Here is a 21,228-nt window from a genome sequence, read left to right on the forward strand (position 1 = left end):
ATTATTTACCCCTGCTAGATTAGACTGAAATGTGAGGCTTTTGTCTGAGTCGGGAGCAAAGTGACTGGCTAGGCTCTAGTGGGGGAGACATAGTTCTAGTAAAGCTGGCGACAATTTTGAAAATCTCCTTCCCAACGTTATCAGCCTCCTTGATCAATGGGAGTAAAAGACGCAACAAGCCCTCTTAAGCATGGACGTCAATTCACCAAAATGCTGCGACCCCTAAATGACATCCATGCTCTTAACGTTCTTACGATAATTTTTAAGGGACATTTTGTACCATAGTTTGTCAGCTTCCAGATAATGTTGCTGCCAAGCTCTCTCCAACTTTTTGCACCAAGCTCTTTCCTTAGCTAATTCCTGTGTGAACCAGCGTGATGAGCGGCTAGTTGAGTGAAGTTTGCCAATAGTAATGATTCTGGTGAAGTCACCACTGTTGTTACCACAGGGTCACCATCTAATCAAGGTTTCACTTTAAGCCAATCTCTCAGTAAAAGGCCTCAATTGATTAAGGCTCCTGTCTCCTTTAATTAAAGATGTATCTCGCATGTATTTTGCACTTGGCCCCGGGAGCAACTTCGTATGGTATTGTACTAAAGAATTACCCCCACTCCACCCCATCTAATTCCAACACTAGAGAGGTTTTCACTTTGCTCCTAAACAAAGTGTTTCTTTGGTCAGCTCATACTTAGCTAAGTATGATAACACAAAAATTGTACATTGTGATGCTAATACGATTAAGAGAGTTGGCTGGGTTGGTTATTCTGGGAAATGTGCTACTGTGGCCAGCATTGTCATAATATTAAGAATTTTATGTTGGTGGTACACTTGTGGCACAATTTTGGTAAAATCAATTTTTCACCCAGTTCTGTACAAATTGCACTTGTTTCCTTTTCTACAACCACAATCATTTGCATATGGGTTATAGCCTTCTGCTCCTCTTAAATCTTCTCTGGCACTGAGATTTCATAGTGAAGCAGTAATCAATAATGGTAGGCAACTTTGCTTGAAATGTATGTTCCCTGCCTATATTTTGCATAAGATAAAATCTTAGGCTTTCTTAGTTCTTGGCATGCCTATCTTGTTAAGTGAATCCTCTCACAATTAAATCAGCTGATGACTTTTAGGCGGAATTATTAGCTACACCTTTTGTGTGCCCTAATCTATTGGCCATGCCCTTAAAGGAAATAATTGTAGCGGAGCTAATCAGAAACGGAATGCTGCGCTGAATAAACTTTATAGTGACCCTAATAATACAATGGTGGGTAAAACTGATTTATAAATCCAGTTTACGTTCAAGGATTGACCTTACAAGATAAGTTGTGGGTTAAGCTTTGTTCTGGTTCTGCTAAGAGTATCTCAGCTGCATTCTGTAAAGTGGTGAATGGCCAGGCTTTCCATTAGGTGTTTCTGTGAGGGTTGATTTCCTGCTCAGATCAATGCAGAGACGAGGGGAACATTTTAAAAGATTACATGTTTGAATGCAGGAGTAAGGTGTGGTCTGAATATGGAGTTATCTGATTGTTTAAAGTTACAGAATGGGGTCCGTCATGATTGTATATTTGCCCTGCTCTTGTTCACATTATACTCCAGTGGTCTAGAGACTGAGTTAGTTGTGGCCAGGTCTCGTTCTCATACATGAAGAATATCTGAACGTCTTTATGCCACCAAAGCGGTCCTAATAGGCAGGAAACTAATGGACTAAAGATTTATTTGTCTATTAATTGTATAGACAATTTGGATTTAGCCACTAATTTATCATTTGCTGTCTTAGTTACTCCAGTATTGGAACTTTCATAGATCCACATGCTTGAATCATTCCCCGTCGTTGAGATGGGAGCCCCCAGTATATTTAACCAAGTAGTATTAACATAGGTTTAAACCTAAAGGCCCTTTGGCCTCTCAGTTTAACAGTCTATCGGAGTCATTTTAAGAAAAAGGGCCAAACGTCAGGGTCCAACAATCAGGTGACACCACACTTTAGAACCTTCCTGAGAGAAGCTCCAGCACCTCAGAATTTCTACCGTCTGTCGTGCTAGGAAGTCTCCTCAGAGCTCTGCTCTATTCTTTACATCTTTTGGGATAGCTTCAAGTTGATATTCTTCAAAACTTGTTCCTACTGATTGTGGGTAAGGCCTACAACATGTCAACAAGGAAAGGAAAGGTTTGTTCAGATCCTGCAAGACCTGTGGGAAAAAGAGATTACACTCTGAAGACCCTCATCAGGACAGCATATACTGCCTTTACCCAGACCACTCTGCCAAGGACTGCAAGGTATGTTGCACCTTCTATTCTAAGACCCTGAAGAATAGAAAGGGCAGATTATTAATATGGCTGCAGAAACTTAAATCTAGAGACAACCCAGTCTCTGATTCAGACAGCGATGATTCCTCCACATCATCCAGAAAGTCATCCAAGAGACCTTGATCTCATTCAAGATCTTCCTCGGAGCAGCCAAGAAAGGCCCAAAAAACACCACCTCAGGGTCTTACAAAGGCTGCAGCTCTTCTTCATCACCTCACAAATTCTCCTCAAAAGGGGAAAGAGGACATGTCAGCAGTTCTGAAAGGCCTAGAAAATCATCTTCTGCGCCTCCATCTACGTCTGCTGATCCTTTTAAAAGGCCCTCCTCTGCTCCTACGGTTGACAGACCACTGGTAAAAATTATTCCGTCAACGACAGCCTCATCGTCGACGACAGAGGTGAGTGCCATTTCAATGTTGATGACGGTTTCCACATTAATACCGCTGACGGCCGTGCTGACGGGGACAACGTCGATGATGTCAGTGACCAAGGTCTCCTCATTGCCTTCTTCACCCAATCGACAGTAGCTCCCAACTTGAAGCTGTCAACGGTTAAAATTTACATGCGGACAACAGCGACGACTACACTGTCGACAAAGGCGTCTACGACTCCGTCGATGAGGAAAACAATCTGCAGAAGTCAGGAAACGGCAAAATTACTCCAGAACATACTTTTCCTAGTAAGATAACCCCTCTAATTCCAGTACATCTTTTGGAGGGTGATGAAGACTCGGATGATGAGGGACCATTTGGGACAGCACACAGCCCCTCACAGTTGAACGTAAAGTATCAGGATGACAGTGAGGAGTACGGCGAAACTTATGATCAGTACTACGCAGGGGATTAGCCATATCAGGAGGATGTGTATATGCCAAGCTCATTACTATCTGGTCTTGCAGCGATGCTAGCCGACTATAGTAGGCGCTTTCCTCCTCCAGAACAGGTGCAACCGCAGCATCCTTCATCACCTGTTTCAAGGGCAATCACCCCACGTCAGAGGCCAACCACTCTACCACTAGCGAATGTGGCCACACCGAATATGACCATACCACACAAGACTGACATTTCGGAGGGAGATCAAGAGGAAAGTGAGCTCCTCGACAACCAGTCGGAGTGGGATGAATATATTATTCCAGCTCCTCTGTCGCCTTCTCATCCAAAAGTAGATTCACCCCCAGATGACATTGGAGGATTCCATAATCTTTTGGAAAGAGCAGCTAAGCGTTTTGCACTTCCATTGCCATCCAAGCAAACTGATTGCTTTCTATATGATTTTAAATAACGTTTCCAGAAGTCAATACACTCCATACCACTAGTCAGTTACATATGGGAGGAGGGTTTGAAGGTTATGCAAAACCCTGCTACAGTCACTGCAGTACTTCCTCGCTTGGATTAGAAGTACAAAGCGCCGTAGGATGCCCCAGCATGCTTGACTGGTCACCCCCATCCAGATTCCTTGGTAACACAAGCAGCAGAGAGAAGATCCAAAACTCCCTCTGCTCCAATTTCCGTACCTACCAACAAATAGGGCAGACGATTGATAACATCGGTAAGAGGTTTTTATCAATGTTTATTCTCACTATAAGAGCAGCTAACTCCCTGGCAGTGTCAACCAGATATGATAGACAATTATGCGCAGACATCGCCCCATATCTTGATCAGTTGCCGGAGGACATTAAATATGAAGCAAGAAAGACACTGCATAAGGGAGAACACACATCGGCGAAAATAATAGATTGTGCAATGGACATAGCCACTACTGCGTTTCGTCAGCTTGCAGGTTCGGCTGCCCTTCGGAGGCAAGGTTGGTTAAAAGCCATATCGTTCCGCCCCGAAGTGCAGAATAAGATCCTAGATCTTCCTTTTGATGGGAAGGCATATTGACGAGGAATTGCAGTCGATTAAGTCCGACACAGACACAGCAAGGTCTTTGGGGACACTCCAATTTCGGAGGCCTTCCTTTCAAGCCATGAGAGGGCGTGGAATGACTTCATATAGGGGAGTCTACCAGCAATTCAGATACCTGTTGTTTCCTTCCTCCTCTCAGCAATTTCATCAACATTACACCCAAAGACAGTGGCCACAAGTGGCGTATAACAGGTCTGACTCCAGGGGACGGTCAGCTCAGCACGCAGAGCATGATGTATCCAAGGCTCCGGTTACCCCCAACCATTCCCCCCCATGTCTAGGTGGAAAGATATTTTTGTTTTTCCAGCAATGGCAAACCATAACATCGGACAAGTGGTTCTTACAGCTGATAAAGTGTGGACGCACACTAGAGTTTGTCCAAATGCCTTCTCCCAATCCTCCTCGCAGAACTTTCCCAAAGTATCCAGAACAACTCGAGAGAGATCAACAAAATGCTCCTCAAAGGTACAATAGAAAGGGTGCCTCCATCACAGCGAGGAAAAGGTTTTTACTCCAGATTCTTTCTCATTCACAAAAAGTGGAAGGACTGGAGACCGATCCTCGGTCTCAGAGAATTAAACAACTACTTGAGAAAACAGGATCTCAAATCAGGTCGTCCTTCTGCGGTTGAACCAGAGAGACTTTGTCTTCTCTGGACCTAAAGGATACGTATTTCCACATCCCCATTCACCCAGCCCACAGACAATACCTGAGATTCATGGTAGCTGGAAGCCATTTTCAATTTCGAGTCCTTCCATTTGGCCTAAGGTCAGCTCCCAGAATATTCACAAAGTGCCTAGCTCCTATTGCAGCCTTTCTCAGGAGGAGAAAACATCAAGTATTCCCATACTTAGACGATTGGCTGATAAAAGCAGGCACCTATGCGGCAGCACGCAGGTCAATAAGAAAGTGCATTGCCTTGATCAGCAGCTTAGGCCTGACTATCAACTGGGTAAAATCCAAACCTCAACCATCATGCACGATCACTTTTTCTAGGGGCAAAAATGGACACTCAATCCACCATGGCCTTCCCCACTGGGGAAAGACAACAGAAACTGATATCTCTAGCAAAATCAATACAAAGAAAAGAATACATTTCAGTACGCCTGTAAAAGTCCTTATTGGGGATGATGTCCTCATGCATACCTCTAGTTCCTCTCTGCAGACTCAAAATGCGCCCCCTGCAAGAGCAGATCGATCTGCAATGGCTCCAGGTTTCAGGAAGCTTTGAAGATCAGATAAAAATTACTCCGGCAATCACCAAGGCTCTGGAGTGATGGTCTAAGAAACATCATTGTTCTATCGGTCTATTTTTTCTTCATCGCCCAGCACCATGGATGATCACCACAGATGCCTCTCTGGAGGGTTGGGGAGCGGTTTTACAAGACCTTCACATAAGTGGCAATTGGCCACTGGAGTTGCAAATAATGCACATCAATGTGCTAGAGCTCAAAGCGGTCCGTCTGGCTTTACAGGCTTTCCTCCCAAAGATTGCCAGTTCAGAAGTGGTAATAAGAACAGACAGCACCACTACGATGCATTATCTCAACAAACAGGGAGGCACAAGATTTCTTCCTGTCTCCAGGGAAGCTCAGGAGAGTTGGAAGTGGGCTGTGCAGCATGGCATCCTACTCACAGCAGTGTACCTTCCAGGCACACAGAACAGGATAGCAGATTCGCTCAGCAGGCAAAAATCAATATGCCACGAATGGGAACTTGACCAGTCCATGGTCAACCACATTTTTTCTCAGTGGGGAACACCCAACCTCGACCTCTTCGCCAGCCGGTCAAACGCCAAATGCCGATACTTCGCAAGCTGGCATCACCAAAAGGTTTGATGCCGGTACGCAAGAGCCCGTTTATACGATGGAACGCTAATGGACAAGTCACAAAGATAATACACACTTTGGATTTTTGACTACTTCTTGGCAATACAGGTTGCCTTCATGACTACAAATACCTAACAAAAACTGAACTATTTACTCCATTGAAGATTAATATAGCACAGACTCGTGGTGGTTTCGCAAGAAATTTGGGAATTCCAATTTGAATTGAACCTAACGATCTTAAAAATAAGAAGCCTTGATAAAGTCCTTCAGAGGACGAAACACGTGTCTGCTGAATTTGGTTGAATTTCAAGATCAAATTTCTCATTTGGATGGAAAGACAAAAGATGAAATATCTTACCAACTGAACTGGGTTGGATTTTCAAGATCAATGATTTAGTTTGGATGGAAAGGATAAAGATTAAATGTTTTATCATTGATTTAGACACATAATGTGTGAGTTAACACTGCTTAGATTAGGTATAACACTAGTTTTGTATAAAATTAGTCTTATCACAACCATTTGTATATTGTTTCGTTAAATTGTGTTATATTAGTATTTTGTATATTAAAATTTTCTTAATGAAATAACACACATTTATATTGTTTGTGTAATTATCACTTGCTATATAGATGCCACATCTTGCTTTATTCATGTTTGTTGTACAAAATCTCTAAATTTAAGGATCCATCAATAGAGTTGATAACTTATTAACTTTGCTAATGTGTGCTCCAATCTCATCTTAGACACAAAAGATTCTTTGTTGGTACAAGTTTTCTTGTTCCATTACACATACTGGACAACAGGTATGTTTAGAATGTATTGAGCACATGTACAACACCTCACATTATAGGAAATTGCGGCCTTTATTAGGTTTTCTGTTGTCAACCAGCTCTTCTAATGAAATAAATCACCAAATGGGGTCATGGGGAAATGCGTTTTTCATAGCATGGTCAGGAATCTTTGCATACGCTTTTCTGCCAGTTCCCTTGGTCCTGAGAGTCCTAACGAAGATGAAGAGAGAACCATGCACGGCCCGTACTGGCCTCGTCAACATTGGTTCCCGGAGCTTCTTCTCCTGTCAGTGAAGCCTCACATCTCACTAAGAATATCTCTGCAACAAACAAATCTTCCATCCGAATCCTCAGTCAATGCGAATATCAGTACCATGAGTTTGCACATGTAAACATTCCACAGGAGTGCAGGGATACTCTGTCCAGGGCCAGAGCAATTAGCACCAACAAGACTTACTCATGTAAGTGGAAAAGGTTTTGTTTGTGGTGTCATCAGCAACAAATTTATCCTCTTTCTTCATCTCTGGAACAGATATTATCTTATTTGCTACATTTAGTGCACTCGGGGCTTGCGCATTCCTCCATAAAGGTTCACCTGGCGGCGATTGTGTCGTATAGACGCTCAGACTCTTCACCTTCGTTATGGTCCTCTAGGTTGATTTAAAATTTTCTGAAAGGGCTTTTCAGAGTGTTTCCACCATTCAGACCTCTTCCTCCCTCTTGGAATTTAAATATTGTTCTTGTGCAGCTTATGAATCAGCCTTTTGAGTCAATCCATAGAGCTTCTACGAAATTCCTCTCCTGGAAAGTCGCCCTCCTTGTTGCCCTGAAAAAGACGTTTGAGATACATGCTACATTTTCATTGCAGTGTTGCCTATAATGTTTAGATTTTTTTTTCTATGTATCGGTGTATGTTAACGTGCTATTAATGTATGTATTGAACAAAATAGATGCGTAATACAATGTGCTTTTATACTGCTTACTACTCTGATTCAAGCATGTGAATCTATGAAAGTTCCAATACTGGAGTAAGAAAATTAGTTACTTACCTTTAACTTTAGTTCTCCAGTATTGGAATCTTTCATAGATTCACATGCAACCTGCCCGCCTTCCCGGAGGAACTCACCTTCACCTCTCTTCTTTCTTTTTTCCTCTACATCTTATACACACTTGTGCTTAGAAAATCTGAGGTGCTGGAACTACTCTCAGGAAGGTTCTAAAGGGTGGTGTCATCAGATTGGTGGACCCTGATGTTTGGTGGACCCTAATGTTTGGTCCTTTTTCTTAAAATGACTCTGATAGTCTGTTAAACTGAGAGGCCTAAGGGCCTTTAACTTTAAACTTATGTTATTACTACTTGGTTAAATATACTGGGGGCTCCTATTTCGAAGATAGAGAATGATTCAAGCATGTGAATCTATGAAAGATTCCAGTACTGGAGAACTAAAGTTACAGGTAAGTAACTCATTTTCTTATCTGCCCTAAAGCTGTTAAATCAAGAATGGCCTCTGTTAAAGCGCATCTCTAAAAGAAAGACACTTAGGGCCTGATTACAACTTTGGAGGAGGGTGTTAATCCGTCCCAAATGTGACAGATATCCTGCCCACCGTATTACGAGTTCCATAGGATATAATGGACTCGTAATACGGCGGGTGGTATATCTGTCACATTTGGGACGGATTAACACCCTCCTCCAAAGTTGTAATCAGGCCCATAATTCTCTTGGGGTGACCTATTGCATACCAGAAGACTGCAGTTCATTAGGTCCCTTAGGGCTGTTAGTAACTTGTTTTTGATGTAGATAGTAAACAATTTAAATGGATAAAAACTATGTATATGGTCAAATGTATTTATGTTGTTCCTAATGGTGCTGGTATACCAGAAATTTCACTTTTCTACAAATAGAGGAAAATGGCTTTCCTAGAAAATTATTTGGTTTTCCAAGGTTTACTCCATCTACTTTGGTTAGCTATTTGGAGTTGGGATGGAGATACCTTGAGGATTTATTCCATCTATCTCCCCTTCTTCAATCAACATTGATTTGGAATAGCAAATCTGTGAAACTTCTGCAGGAGGTTATCCATGACTGCTTGAGTCAATGTTGACATATTGCCCTGGTGCAGGTACATTAAATCTATCTCTTCTGAAATTGGTTGTCCGAATGTTTTTAACAATCCTGAGAGCAGCTGCATGTTTGATAAGGCAAACATCAAGAAATAGTTTTTATCTCTCAGATCATTGCAGGGGGAATAGAGTGAAATATGTAAACCCACAAAGAGGGCTTATGGGCTTGTACGGCAATTCAGTTTTACCTCACCTTAGTTTAGTAGTCTTTTTGAGAAGAACTTGCTTTCCAGTTCTGAAGTAGGTGTTGTGCAACTCCAACTCTCCGATCCCACAGTGTGGAATAGTCTTACCTTCCATCACTTTTTTTATTTGTGATCAGATGATGTTGGTTTTTGTTTTCTTTGTAAACTATTCAGAGTGCCTAGGTCAAGATATTTGAAACAATATTGAAAGCTAGAGTTTAATAAGCACAGAGCCATTTTTTTTCTACTTACCAATGCTCATTTACCAGTTGTAATTTTGTATGTGTGCACATTTTTTTTAAATGTGTTTTTCTTTTTAGATCTGTTTGCTGATAGCCTATCTTATGTACTTAGCTTATATAATTCAGCTTTGTATTGCTTTGTGTGTGTATTGTCTGTTATTGATTTTATGTATGTATTGTATCATTGTTTGATTTTATGGCAACACCTTGCAGAATAAAACTATGTTGTGCTGCTAAGTAAGGAGTGGCTGATTTCACTCTAGTTTAAGGTCTGTGAGGCCAGGTCTGTTCAGTTCCTTTCCAGGGTTCTGTTGACATCTGACCACTGAAACCTATCACTGGTTTACAGTGAACAGTGCTTATTAAAACACACCCTTTTTAATATTGTGTTCATTGGTAGTTTACAAGTTATAAACTGCTTTTTTTCTGGATTCTGTATTTATACACAGTTCTGGAGAATGGAGTTCTTGCAAGTTCCCGAAACACCAGCCCCAGAATTGCCAGAAGTTATGGACGTACCGGATATCTGTGGAGAGGCACAAATAGGTTTGTTTGCTTAAAATTTTGACCACTAATTTGCATATTTAATCAACCGATAAGTCCTTATTATATGGGACAAATTGTACCCATAGCCTGTAAGTTAAATGCCCTTGGTAGACTGCAATATCTATTGTGCCACGTACTACAGTAACAGTGCAAACATGACTGCAGGCCTACCATGTGTAGCCTAGCAGTTGCAGTTTTTTAAACTGCAAATCCTACCTGTCAAAATAACCCCTTTAAATTATTTATAAGTCATGCCTTAGTAGGCTTAATTGTCCATAAGGTAGGGTGCATGTTATTTAAAATTAAGATATGTAAAAATGTAATTTTAAACATGTCCTATCTGATAGAGACTTCTAGTTGCAGATTACTTACCTTAGAATTTCCCCCAGACATCACTCTGGATCTGGAGATTTTTCTCGAGCAGTAGCCCTGTGTTCTTCAGATGGCATCAATTAACTCCATGTCCATCGCCGTGTGCACCATAAATGAGGTAGCGGAACCTCTGTCGGCGACATTCCGGCGCGCTGAAGTCAGTTCTTTACTTTCCCCGCCAGCCAGTGCAGATCTGAAGAAGAGCTTCTCCTCAGTCGCTTTTTGACTGGTCCTTTGGACTTTTTGTCAACGTTTTTTGAGTGTTTACACTCCTGTAATCGACTGAGGCCTTTTACTGAGAGATGTCGTCACGTAAGACCAGATTCAAGCCCTTTGGATCCTGTCATCAGGCGAAGTCTGTGACGGATCCGCACCTCGTGTGCTTGTGGTGCCTGGAGCACGGCCACAACCCGAAGCCATGCTCCGAGTGCCGGTCCATGTATCCGAAAGCTTTAAGGGAGCGGTCCCTAAAGCTCATTGTGGCCCGGCGCTCGGCTCTGCATCGCTCCGATCTCGGTCGAAAGGAAGGTCCCGAGAACAGTTGCGGAGCGCCCATTCTTCATCGTCCCACTCCAAGTCCTCAGGGTGGTTGTGTAAGTTGAGGCACAAAAAGAAATGGAAGAAAAACAAGCGTTCTTTGACTTCATCACGTCCTTCAGCAGACGAGATGAAGTAAAAGGAGTGTTGCAGTTCCAGGCCTCAGTCCTCGGAGTCTGGGTCGGCTCCGCGCCACCCTGAGTTTCCGGGAGGCAGAGTGACCCTGCCCAACTCCAGGAGTTTTATGAGGTCATGTTCTTGATATTTGGGCAATCCGACTCCGCTGGAGTGCCCTCTGGGTTGACAGGGGCACCCATGGATCCGTTCCTGGATACGAACAGGCGTCGGTCGTACCGCCTCGATCTTCCCTGATGCCAGTTCCGTCTTTAATGCTCCCAGCATCTCCCATGCCCCCAGGTGGCATCGAACGGACCTCATTGCCGACTCCGACATGGAGCCAGACTGACGTTGTGCAATGCCGATTCCAACTTGACAGGCACCTTGTGCTCGAAGTTGGATTCTGACCCTTATTCTCTTGGGTTGGGGTACGGTGAGGATTGGGAGGGGTTGCTGGGCCCTTTAGAATACCAGTTAAAAGAACCCATGGACTGGTGGACAGACCTTGGTGAGGCCATTGGTCTGGACACTTCCCCTGACACTAGCATGCTTTCGCCCTCTATGGTGGCTACGGAGGAGAAAACATCCTACTCAATTGTGGTGTGAAGAGTGGCCAAGGTCCTGGGCATCGGACTAACCTCCTGACTGAGGTGCTTCAGCCTGGGGCTTCCTCTTCCGAACTCTTTTTACCCTTTAATGAAGCCCTTACTGATGTCCTGCTGGGTACCAGGTCCAAACCCAGCGCAGGCATCCTGTGAACAGGACAGTCACCCACTGCCATAGACACGCTCCAAATGACCCCGTGTTCCTGACGCAACACCAAACCCCAGAGAGCTTGATTATCCAAGCCTCCAGGACCCCAGGTGCATTCCCTTCCACACGCTTGGATAGGGAATTCAAGATCAACTTGGGAAGAAGATGTTTTCTTCCTCCAGCCTGTCATTGCAGTCTGTAAACACTGCATGGTTTTCGGGGCATTACACCCATACTTTATGGGACTTGGTTGCGCAGGTACTTCCACAGATCCCAGAGGAGGCCTGGGCCATTCCCCCCAAACTGTTGCTGATGAGAGAGATGCAGTGAAGTTCACAATACGATGTGGGCTGGAAACGACCGACTTACTAGGCAGATCAGTTGCATTGATGGTGGCCATTATGTAGTTGGACAACTCGTGTTGACCAGTGTCCACTACATGCCCTAAGATGGCTTCCCCCCACTTACAAAGCCCAGGGAATGATGTCTGGAGTTTGTAGGTGGCACCTCTGCTAATGCAGGAGTGCCCTCACACTTAAAACCATGTACCTTGCCCTTGGGATAAAGGGCCTACCTTAGGGGAGACTTACAGGGTCAGAGTGCTGTGAGGCAAGGCAAACCTTGTATCTGGAGTGAAAGGCGCATGCAACATTTCACACAGGCTGCAATGGCAGGCCTGTAGTCACAGTTTGCATGGGCCCGCAGGGGTGGCACAATACATGCTGCAGCCTTGGGATAACCCCTGGTGTACCAGTGCCCTGGATACCGAAGTACCATATGCTAGAGACCAGTGCGCCAATTGTGGAATGTAAAAGTTACCATACAACTAAATTTAGGGGAGAGGATTGGTAGTTGACAGCTTTTGAACTTCCGCCTTAAGTATCTAATGTCATCTTGACAACCAGGTGTCCCGCCACCAAAACAGTATACGCCTGTCATTGACATAAATTTGTGGTATGGTGCACAGACAAGTCTGTTGACACACCTCTCTGCTCCTCTTTCCGAGGTCCTCTTGCTTATACTTTCTTTGGCCCAGCAGGGCTCTCCTTTGGACCCTCAAAGGTTATTTGTCAGCTATCTCTGCATATCCGAGGTTATGTGACTTAACCCTCTTTGTTAAGTCTCCTATAGTTAGTAAGTTCCTTAAGGGTCTTACGTACATGTTTCCTCCATCACCATCATCATGCCCTAAAGGGACTGACATTTCTCATGTGTGTTCCTTTCAAGCCTTTCCACATTTGTCCTCTCAGACTTTCAATATTAAAAACAGCTTCCTTGTGGCCATTACATCTGCCTGCAGGTTGAGGGAGCTGCAGGCATTGTCTTCTAAGCCACCTTACCTTTCCATCTATCCTGACAAAATGGTGCTTCGCACCAGTGCTTTTGCCAAAAGTGGCCACGCCCTTTCTTGAAGGCCAAACCATCACCCTGCCTGCTTTTTAGGAAACCCCACATCCTTGTAAGGAATTGGAGACTCCATTGCCTGGACCCAAAGAGAGTGTTAGCGTTCTACCTTGATCATACCAGAGAGTTCCAGGTGGATGATCAACTCTTTGTTGGGTATGTGGATGCAAAGAAATGTTGGGCAGTGCAGATGAGAAGTGGATCGTTCTCTGCATTTAATTGTGCCACGCACTGGCTAAAAAGCAACCCCTGGCAGGTTTGCGTGTACACTGTAAAAAAGCAACAGCTGCAAACAGTGTGTTAGCACTTGGAGTTCCAGCCCTGGACATCTGTCGCGCAGCAACATGGGCATCATTGCACATGTTCACAAAACACTACTGCCTGAACAGTCAGAAGGAGCGGTTACTTTGCCTGTTCGGTCCTGCAGGACTTCCTAGTATGCTCTTGGTTTGCAGAGCCTGCTCTAGGGATGGCATTTCTTGGGTATCTATTCTAAAGTAAGAAATCTGCAACTTGCAGTCTCTGTCAGATGAACAAGTTACTTACCTTCAGTAACGCCTTATCTGGTAGAGACATATTCTAGTTGCAGATTCCTTACCGACCCACCCATCCTCCCTGCTCATCGAACTGATTTCTAGAGATAGGGACTTCCCTTTCAGGGCCCTAGGTTTTGGCACACCACTGGTCAGTGTTCTTCATGGCTCTGCGCTTCTGGTGTGGAAAGTTGTGAAAAGAAACGGATGTCACTATACCAGGGGATGCCTGTATAGGTCCTGACGACAGACGCAAAGTTGACCGACGCTACCTAGCGGCACTCAGGGGTACTGCTCGACAAAAATCTGCAGATCGAGACTGACACCTGAGGGAAATTCCAAGGTAAGGAATCTGCAACTAGAATATGTCTCCCTCATATAGGGCATTAGGGAAAGTAACAATGAAAAAGCCCCAAAACATGTTTTCACTGTAGCAAGGCTGGCTTTTCCATAGGAAACATAGGGTTACATTATTACATTTAATAATGCTACTTTCGGTTAGGAAATATCTATAAATATAATTAAACAGCTATTTTTTAATGACTTAAAAATCCAACTCAGTGGCTAAATTAGAATTTTTGATAAATATTAAGGAAAGATACTTTTAGAAGGTTACCTTTTCTCTGCCTAACTCCTCTGGAGTCCCATTTACATTTGGTGGCCCACTTCTGCTAACCAGTAATTATGTTTGCAGAGGTGTGAAATGCCTCCCAGGAGCAAACAATAAGCTGACCTGAATGGGTGGGGGTGACCCTTCTGAACCTGATAGAATATGCAGGGTGAGCTGTGAGCATCCTTTTTGACATTATGTCAAATCCTGCTTGAAGTCATATCCTGTCTTTGGGTTTATTCTAGGCACACCCTCCCTAAGTAATCAAATTTCTTACACTTGTTATTCTCAATCACACTCCGACTTTTCTCTAACAAAACATCAGCATTTTCTACTGCCCTCCCTGGAGCTGGATTCTCCTGCTTACAAAACCTGACTATAGGGCTGCTTTTAGATAAAAATAACTGTTACCTTTTACGCCTTTCTTCAACAGTACCAATTAACTTAGATTCCAACAGTGTGTGCATGAATTCCATAGACAATTGGTAGAGCTGACATCTTGTTGTCTGAAGCATGTGAAATGAGAGATGGATATCATAGCAATGTTTGATTAATCCCAGTGAAAAATATTCTAACACATTGTTCTATGGTGTTTAATGTTTAGGATGTTTTTCCCAATCTGGGGCCTTATTACAGATTGGGAGCACTTTTCCTGTTTTCGCCGTGGCCACCTTTAAATGGTTTTTCCCTGCGCACACAAGGGAATTACGACCTATTATGAAGAGTGTGCTGCCCTCAGGGCAGCCACGAACTTATGCTGCCATTGGGGCAGCTCTTTCAAGGGTAATACGGAGTCGCTGCTTCAAAGCCGCTCAGTGTTTCACTTTGCAGGCAGCTACATGTCTGCACTTTTAAGAGGGATTAAAGATCCCCTTGCCAGTGGGTGCAGTGAGTGAATGCACCCACCCACCTGCAAGGTGATCTCTAGAGGGCCCGTGGGACTGTCTTACCCCCATCCAGAGAGGTGCCATCATGGGACGCACTGTCAGTGCGCCAGCTTTTTGTTGAGCACTTTTAGTCCGTCTGCTGACAGATTCTTTATCTGTGCCCACGCATCCATAATGCAGCACGAGTGCAGATATAAAGAGATTCCCTCATTTGCATAGGGCCACACCTTCTTGAGGTAGCGCTAGGGTACCAAAGTGCCCTGATGGGCGCACTTGCCTGCTGCGCTCCCAGGGCATTTTCTGTAATACGGGCCCAGATGAGGATATGTTTCAATCGCTGGCTTATTTTGAGCAATTATTTCTAGTGGTGCCCTTCTCCGCAAGAATGGCATCGGATTAGATTTGCACCACAGAGGCTTATGGATCTTAGAGGAAACATCCTTGACCTATGGCCCTTTTATACTGGTGATAACATCTAGTGAGTGGAAAATAAGTCAGTGGGGCTTCTGGTGATAAAAGAAAGATAACATTTTTGGTTTTGTCTGCAGAGTCAGGGATATAGGTCCATACTTGGTGTAATATTTAGTAGCATCAAAGTTACTCTTATTTAATTTTGATTTTTCTGTTACTAACACCTGCTGGGGGTTCCCACTTGCACTTTGATTAAAATCCAACACTGGCTTAGGGCTTTGTCTTTAAATATGTTTTACTAAGACAGGTTTAGAAATGTACAAATTAAGTATCTCATTTGGGAGTCCTGCTACTGCAATCATGCCTTTTTTTGAAAAAACATTCTGTCTTATTACTATACCCTTTTTGTATCAATGCCACCACACTCTTCATATCACTGAGACTGATTTCTCTTTTGGCAGTTAACAACAAACTAACACATTTCCCAGAAACTAACACATAAAAAATTCTGTAGCAAACGGCTTTAACAGCCACGTATTTGTTTTGTATTATACATGCTATGCTTGCTTCTTGTGTCTGTTCATACTTTTGGGTTTCTGTAATGTGTCATAGGTCAAGAAGCCCATGATGATGACAGCAGTGACTCAGATGGCGAGGATCAAAGTGTAAACCAGGAAACCAAACCCAAAGAGAATCAGAGTAATTCTAGTGCCAACTACAGGACTCGAGTGCCATCCGGAAGGGCAGGGGCGTGGTCAGGAGATAGTGGCTCGGATGATTCAAGACGATGGTCGGATCATCTGAGTTTGGATGAGAAGGATGGCTTCATTTTTGTCAACTATTCTGAGGGGAACATTAAAGTACAGTACCCACAACCTCAAAACAGTACCCACGTCAACAGCACGGAACCAAGGAGTTACAGCAAACTCAAACTGGGTAAGCAAAACAACCTATTGCTAGAGGTATGCTAGGGTCATATTCTAGATAGTTGTTTAATGAAAGTTTAGCAAAACTCATAAATATATGTATGACTGTCTAGGAAGTCAGCCATTGTTTCATTTCAACAGGATTAGCTTTAGATATTACTGTGTGACCTGGAGCAAGTGTGACATTATTGGGTCCCATTAATCGACATAGCAGAAACATATAACAGACAATCCAGGGTCAACGTCAATTATTCATAATTTTTAAACAAACTAAAGTTCTAGATGCAGTTACTAGGTAGTGCACATTAACTGTATTTATACCTGGAAAAAAGCATTTGATTTGGTTGTATGGGATACACTCTTTGCAGTATTGTCTAGCTATAAGGTGCCCTCTCAGGTCTCTGCACTCACTAACTCAAAGGTTGTATTCAAACTCTGAAGCTAATGTTATTATTAATTCAGCGTGTGTTGGTCAACTTCAAGTACAACGGGGGACTCTGCAGGGTTGCCCTTTATCTCCTATACTTTTTGCTCTCTTCATTGAGCCCTTAGCCATTAAAATAAGACAAAATAATCGGATTCAACTTCCTCTAAAGTCAATGGGGAAGGTTAAGCTCTATGCTGACAATATCATTATGTTTTTAGATGAAGAACGTACTTCCCAGGAAACTGCTTTTAATGTCTTTGCCAAATTTGAGCAAATTGGTGGCTACAAGATTAATATGAGTAAGACCGATATTATTCTGTTTGGCATCTCTTCTATTAATCTGCTCCCCGAATTACGACATTGTGTGAATACTAGGCCAAGGAGATACTTTGGGATTTATTTTTCAGCCGACATGGGAGACCTTTATGACCTTAATTACGCCCCTTTGCTCTCGAAAACTCAGGCTTTGCTTGCCCGATGAGGGTCTCTCCCCCTTTCTATATTAGGTCGAATTGCATTGATCAAAATGTCAGTTTTACCATTATTTAACTTTCTGTTTTCAGTCATCCCGTGTGTTTTAACACAAATCTTTTTTTTTTTAAACTGGAGTTTATGTTTCGCCCATATATTAGGCAAAATCAGAAGGCTTGAGCTGCATTAAGCACATTATATGCAGATAAAGAAAGGGGGGGGTTAGCTTTGCCCAATTTTAAAGAGTATTACTTTGCCCTTTTTTGCACATTATCTCACTAGTTTTAAAGCAGATCAATCTGTAGGTTGTACATTCTGTATTGAATTTTGTGAGTTAATATGTAGGGGGCACGATATTCAGAATCCAGCACTTTTGGCAAAATCTCCCCCAAAAGTTCGCTATAAGATTTTTAAATGGCTCTTTAAGAGAAAATCTGTTTTTTTTTTTTTAGAAAATATTCAATCCCATATTTGCATCTCAACACCCCTCTTACACAGTTCACGCTACTCTCTGGTGCTCAGCTCAATGCAGACTTAGTAAGGAGGTGGAGGCATGCAGGATTTAGTAAAATCGGGGATTTTCGCATCAATGGCAACTGGGAAACTCCCTCAAATATCCAGATGGTTGTTAAAAATGATTTTCTCCTGGTGGGATCCTATAATACTATGCTACACAGTCTAAGGGATCTGGATATCAATTTAATCATTGATACTCAGGCGTTAGTCTCTGAATTGGTGGATCCTCCTGGGATAAGGAGTGCAGGGCGTGGAGAAGGCTATTGCTAGACAGGGATAAGGTCAATCTTGGGGCAAAGGCACAAAAAAAATGGGCTTGTCAGGAGGACTTCGATCTTTCAAGTGAGTGCTGGGAGAGAATCACTTAAATTTCTCAGTTCTCAGGGGTGCGAACTGGCATCGAATTATATTTTTTTTAGTAAATGGCTATTATATCGAACCCCACAAGCCTTATCCTGTGCGGTGCCCAGCTGTCCTGATCTCTGTTTTCACTGTAAAGCAGTAGGGGTGGTGGGTTGGATACATGTGATTGGGGCATGTCGATGTATACAGGAATACTGGGATGGAATATTCAAGATGCTAACAACTATGGCTCAGGTTAATATTTTTATTTGGTTGATATGCTTAGGCTTCGACCCCGAGGCAAGGCTCCCTCCCAGGTGGGAGAAACTCGTTTTTATCACCACTGTGGTTGACAGATCTCTCTTGTTAAGAAACTGGCGATCTGAGTTATCTCCCACCCCTCAAGAATGGCGGGGCAAAATGATGTAAGTCAGAAATCGGGAAATGAGATATGCTAGCAGAATAGGAAGTGGTAAAAAGTTTTCCTCGATCTGGGGCAAATTCTTTTTAGACAATCATGGGTAAAAATGTTCTCGGTTAAATCACTTATTGAATGAATTTGCATAGCTACCTAGTCTCATTGTATCTGTTTAGAGCTCTCTCTCTGGGAACCATTGGGGAAGTTATTCAAGACAAAATTTGGAATTGCAATGTATTTTTTCTTTTTGTTATCTTGGTGGATCCTGATAAAAACTCAATAAAAAGAAGTTAAAAAAAAAGTGTATTTATACCAGCTAATAAACTTAGACATTTAAAAATGTTTTATTTATTTTCCTTAAGCATACAGCATCACTGCATGCACCCTATAAATATGTAACCCGAAGTGTGCTCGAAGAACTTGCACAACAACTCCCGGTTAGGGCATTTGACCCTCAGACCTAAGCTGAATCTTGTCTGAATGTGACCCATTCAGATCATGTACGTACACAACCAGGCCGTTCATGGGTTTTTAGGGGTCTCCAGAAGGGATTTCGGTCCCACTAGAGACAGAATCACCTCTTTAGGTGCATAATTGTCTCTCTCTCTCACTGGGACTATCCGAATAGCTTTGTTCAACATTTGTGTACGTCCACAGTATTTCAGGGCACTCTAAAGGGAATGTGAGGCAACATATCAGTGCTGTATAAAACAGCTAAACAAACAATATTGGCATTTCTAGGTCTTGTATTTAACACTGAAAGCGGAAAGTACTGGTCGTCTCTTTTCATGGTGGTAGCCAAGCGGTGCCAGTTTAACTAGAATTAAAGCAGGGTATGCATTTCAAAACCACACATCACTTTGTGTACAATTAAGAAAGCTGCACCAGATTCTCACAGTTCCCTCCGAGGAGGATGGAATGTCCTCAAGGCACCCTTACATATGGCCAATGAAGATAAGCCTGTTAAGCCAATGGGTGTAACTTGATACCATCCAGCATAGCTAGGATGCAATTATTAGAAGTTTGTTACACCTTAAACAGTAGCATTCCAATTTGGCAGAACATCAGTTAAAGGGGTTCGGAGCCTTCTGAAAAGATACTTAGGGTGTTGATGACAGTCAACCACATTCTGGCACTACGTGCAAAAACAAACCAACGATGATAGAGCAGCGAAACCTATACCAGCCCTAGCACGGTTAAGGGCCTGAGTGTTCCTGATATAATGTTTACACTTGGTTTAAATTTATATTGGATCAATTTAGTCCTATGCTAAATTAAGACTTGTTCCAGAGATGCCCAGCTTTCGCTCCATCCAGCAGTGGTCAATGGACGGTCAAAAATCATCCTCCCACTTGTTTTGAATGCATGGCTCTACTTTGGGCTTCTCTGCATGGTTTGTGTGGTATAGGTGATTCAGTTGGGGCCTTCTCAAGTAGAATACCTTTATTTGAAGTGACGTGAACAGAGGAAAGGTAGGTGTAGGACAGTATTGTTACATGGCAAGTTTGAGATGCTCATGAAATAGAAATTGAGTGGATAGGTCAGTACATTCTGCCATCAGAGTTTGAAAAGATTTGAATAATGTGTTTGAGTAAGTGTCTGAGTATGTCTTGTCAATTGAGCAAAACCAAGTGTCTCTTCAGGTCACTGCAATATCATAAAATTAGTACGTTTAAAGTGACTCACCATTCTGTGCCATATAGTAAGTAGGACGCGCACCATCCATTCCCATGTGTTAGCCTACTGGCAGGCTAGATCGAAAAGTTTCAAAAAAGCAATGGAATTTTAACATGGATCAGGGGAGTTGTATTTTTTGCAATGTTCAGACTTGTTTTTTTATTATGATATTGCCACAATTTTGACGGTGTTCTGTTATTAACTGGAGGCTGATACAAAACTACTGGAGTTTGTATGGTCATGGTATGTTAGTGAGTGCAGCAGAGGGTGATTGTTGATTAAATTATAACAGCAATGTAGATTTCAAGCAGAGCTTTGTTGACTGGGCGTGATGCATGGCTTTGTGAAGGCTTTTACTGCATGAGGAAACTTAACACAGCATGGTGAACTGAAACTTTAAGTTTACTCTATTGTGATATGATCATGATGAGAGGTATGACCAAGCATATGTGTTTGGGAAAGTAATCCCCACCCAGGCTGTGGGGGGCTCCCTTTCAGTGCTTAATTTGAGCCGATGGTTGACGGCGGGGAGCACCGGCGCTTATTTTCTGGGACCAGGACTTACTTTTTGCATCAGAAATTTACTGCAAGCAAAAGATGGGAAAACATACAAAAGGGAACAACGGAGAAAGATAAAGAAGGAAAAACCGCCACAAAAAGGATTAATCAGGGACTTGCAAGAGTGAGCTGACGGGGCAGGGAGTGAATGTTAGTGGGTTAAGGAGGCCCAAAGGGGATTTAGGATTAAGAAACGTTGGTAATCTCTGCCCGCACATTTAATTGCATCAGCCGCATGTTTCAGAGCTGAGGTCTGGCAGGGGCACTCTTTCATTTACAAGTAAAGCACTGCTCCCTTTGCACCCTGCCAAGCATCTCTTGTTACAAGATGTTATAAAAT

General features: G+C 42.9%; 1 protein-coding gene across 3 annotated transcripts in view; it reads left to right on the plus strand.

The window, feature by feature from the left end:
* WDFY3 (WD repeat and FYVE domain containing 3) overlaps window positions 1–21,228 on the plus strand; it is a 1,200,521-nt gene that overhangs the window by 1,098,854 nt on the left and 80,439 nt on the right. For all 3 annotated transcript variants that reach the window (XM_069236246.1, XM_069236255.1, XM_069236264.1), the window contains 2 exons: window positions 9,833–9,929; window positions 16,166–16,489. In XM_069236246.1, coding sequence (XP_069092347.1) covers window positions 9,833–9,929; window positions 16,166–16,489 — 421 coding nt within the window. The remainder of the gene's footprint in view (window positions 1–9,832; window positions 9,930–16,165; window positions 16,490–21,228) is intronic.

This window comes from Pleurodeles waltl, chromosome 1_2 (assembly GCF_031143425.1).
Source record: "Pleurodeles waltl isolate 20211129_DDA chromosome 1_2, aPleWal1.hap1.20221129, whole genome shotgun sequence".
Lineage (NCBI taxonomy): Eukaryota > Metazoa > Chordata > Amphibia > Caudata > Salamandridae > Pleurodeles > Pleurodeles waltl.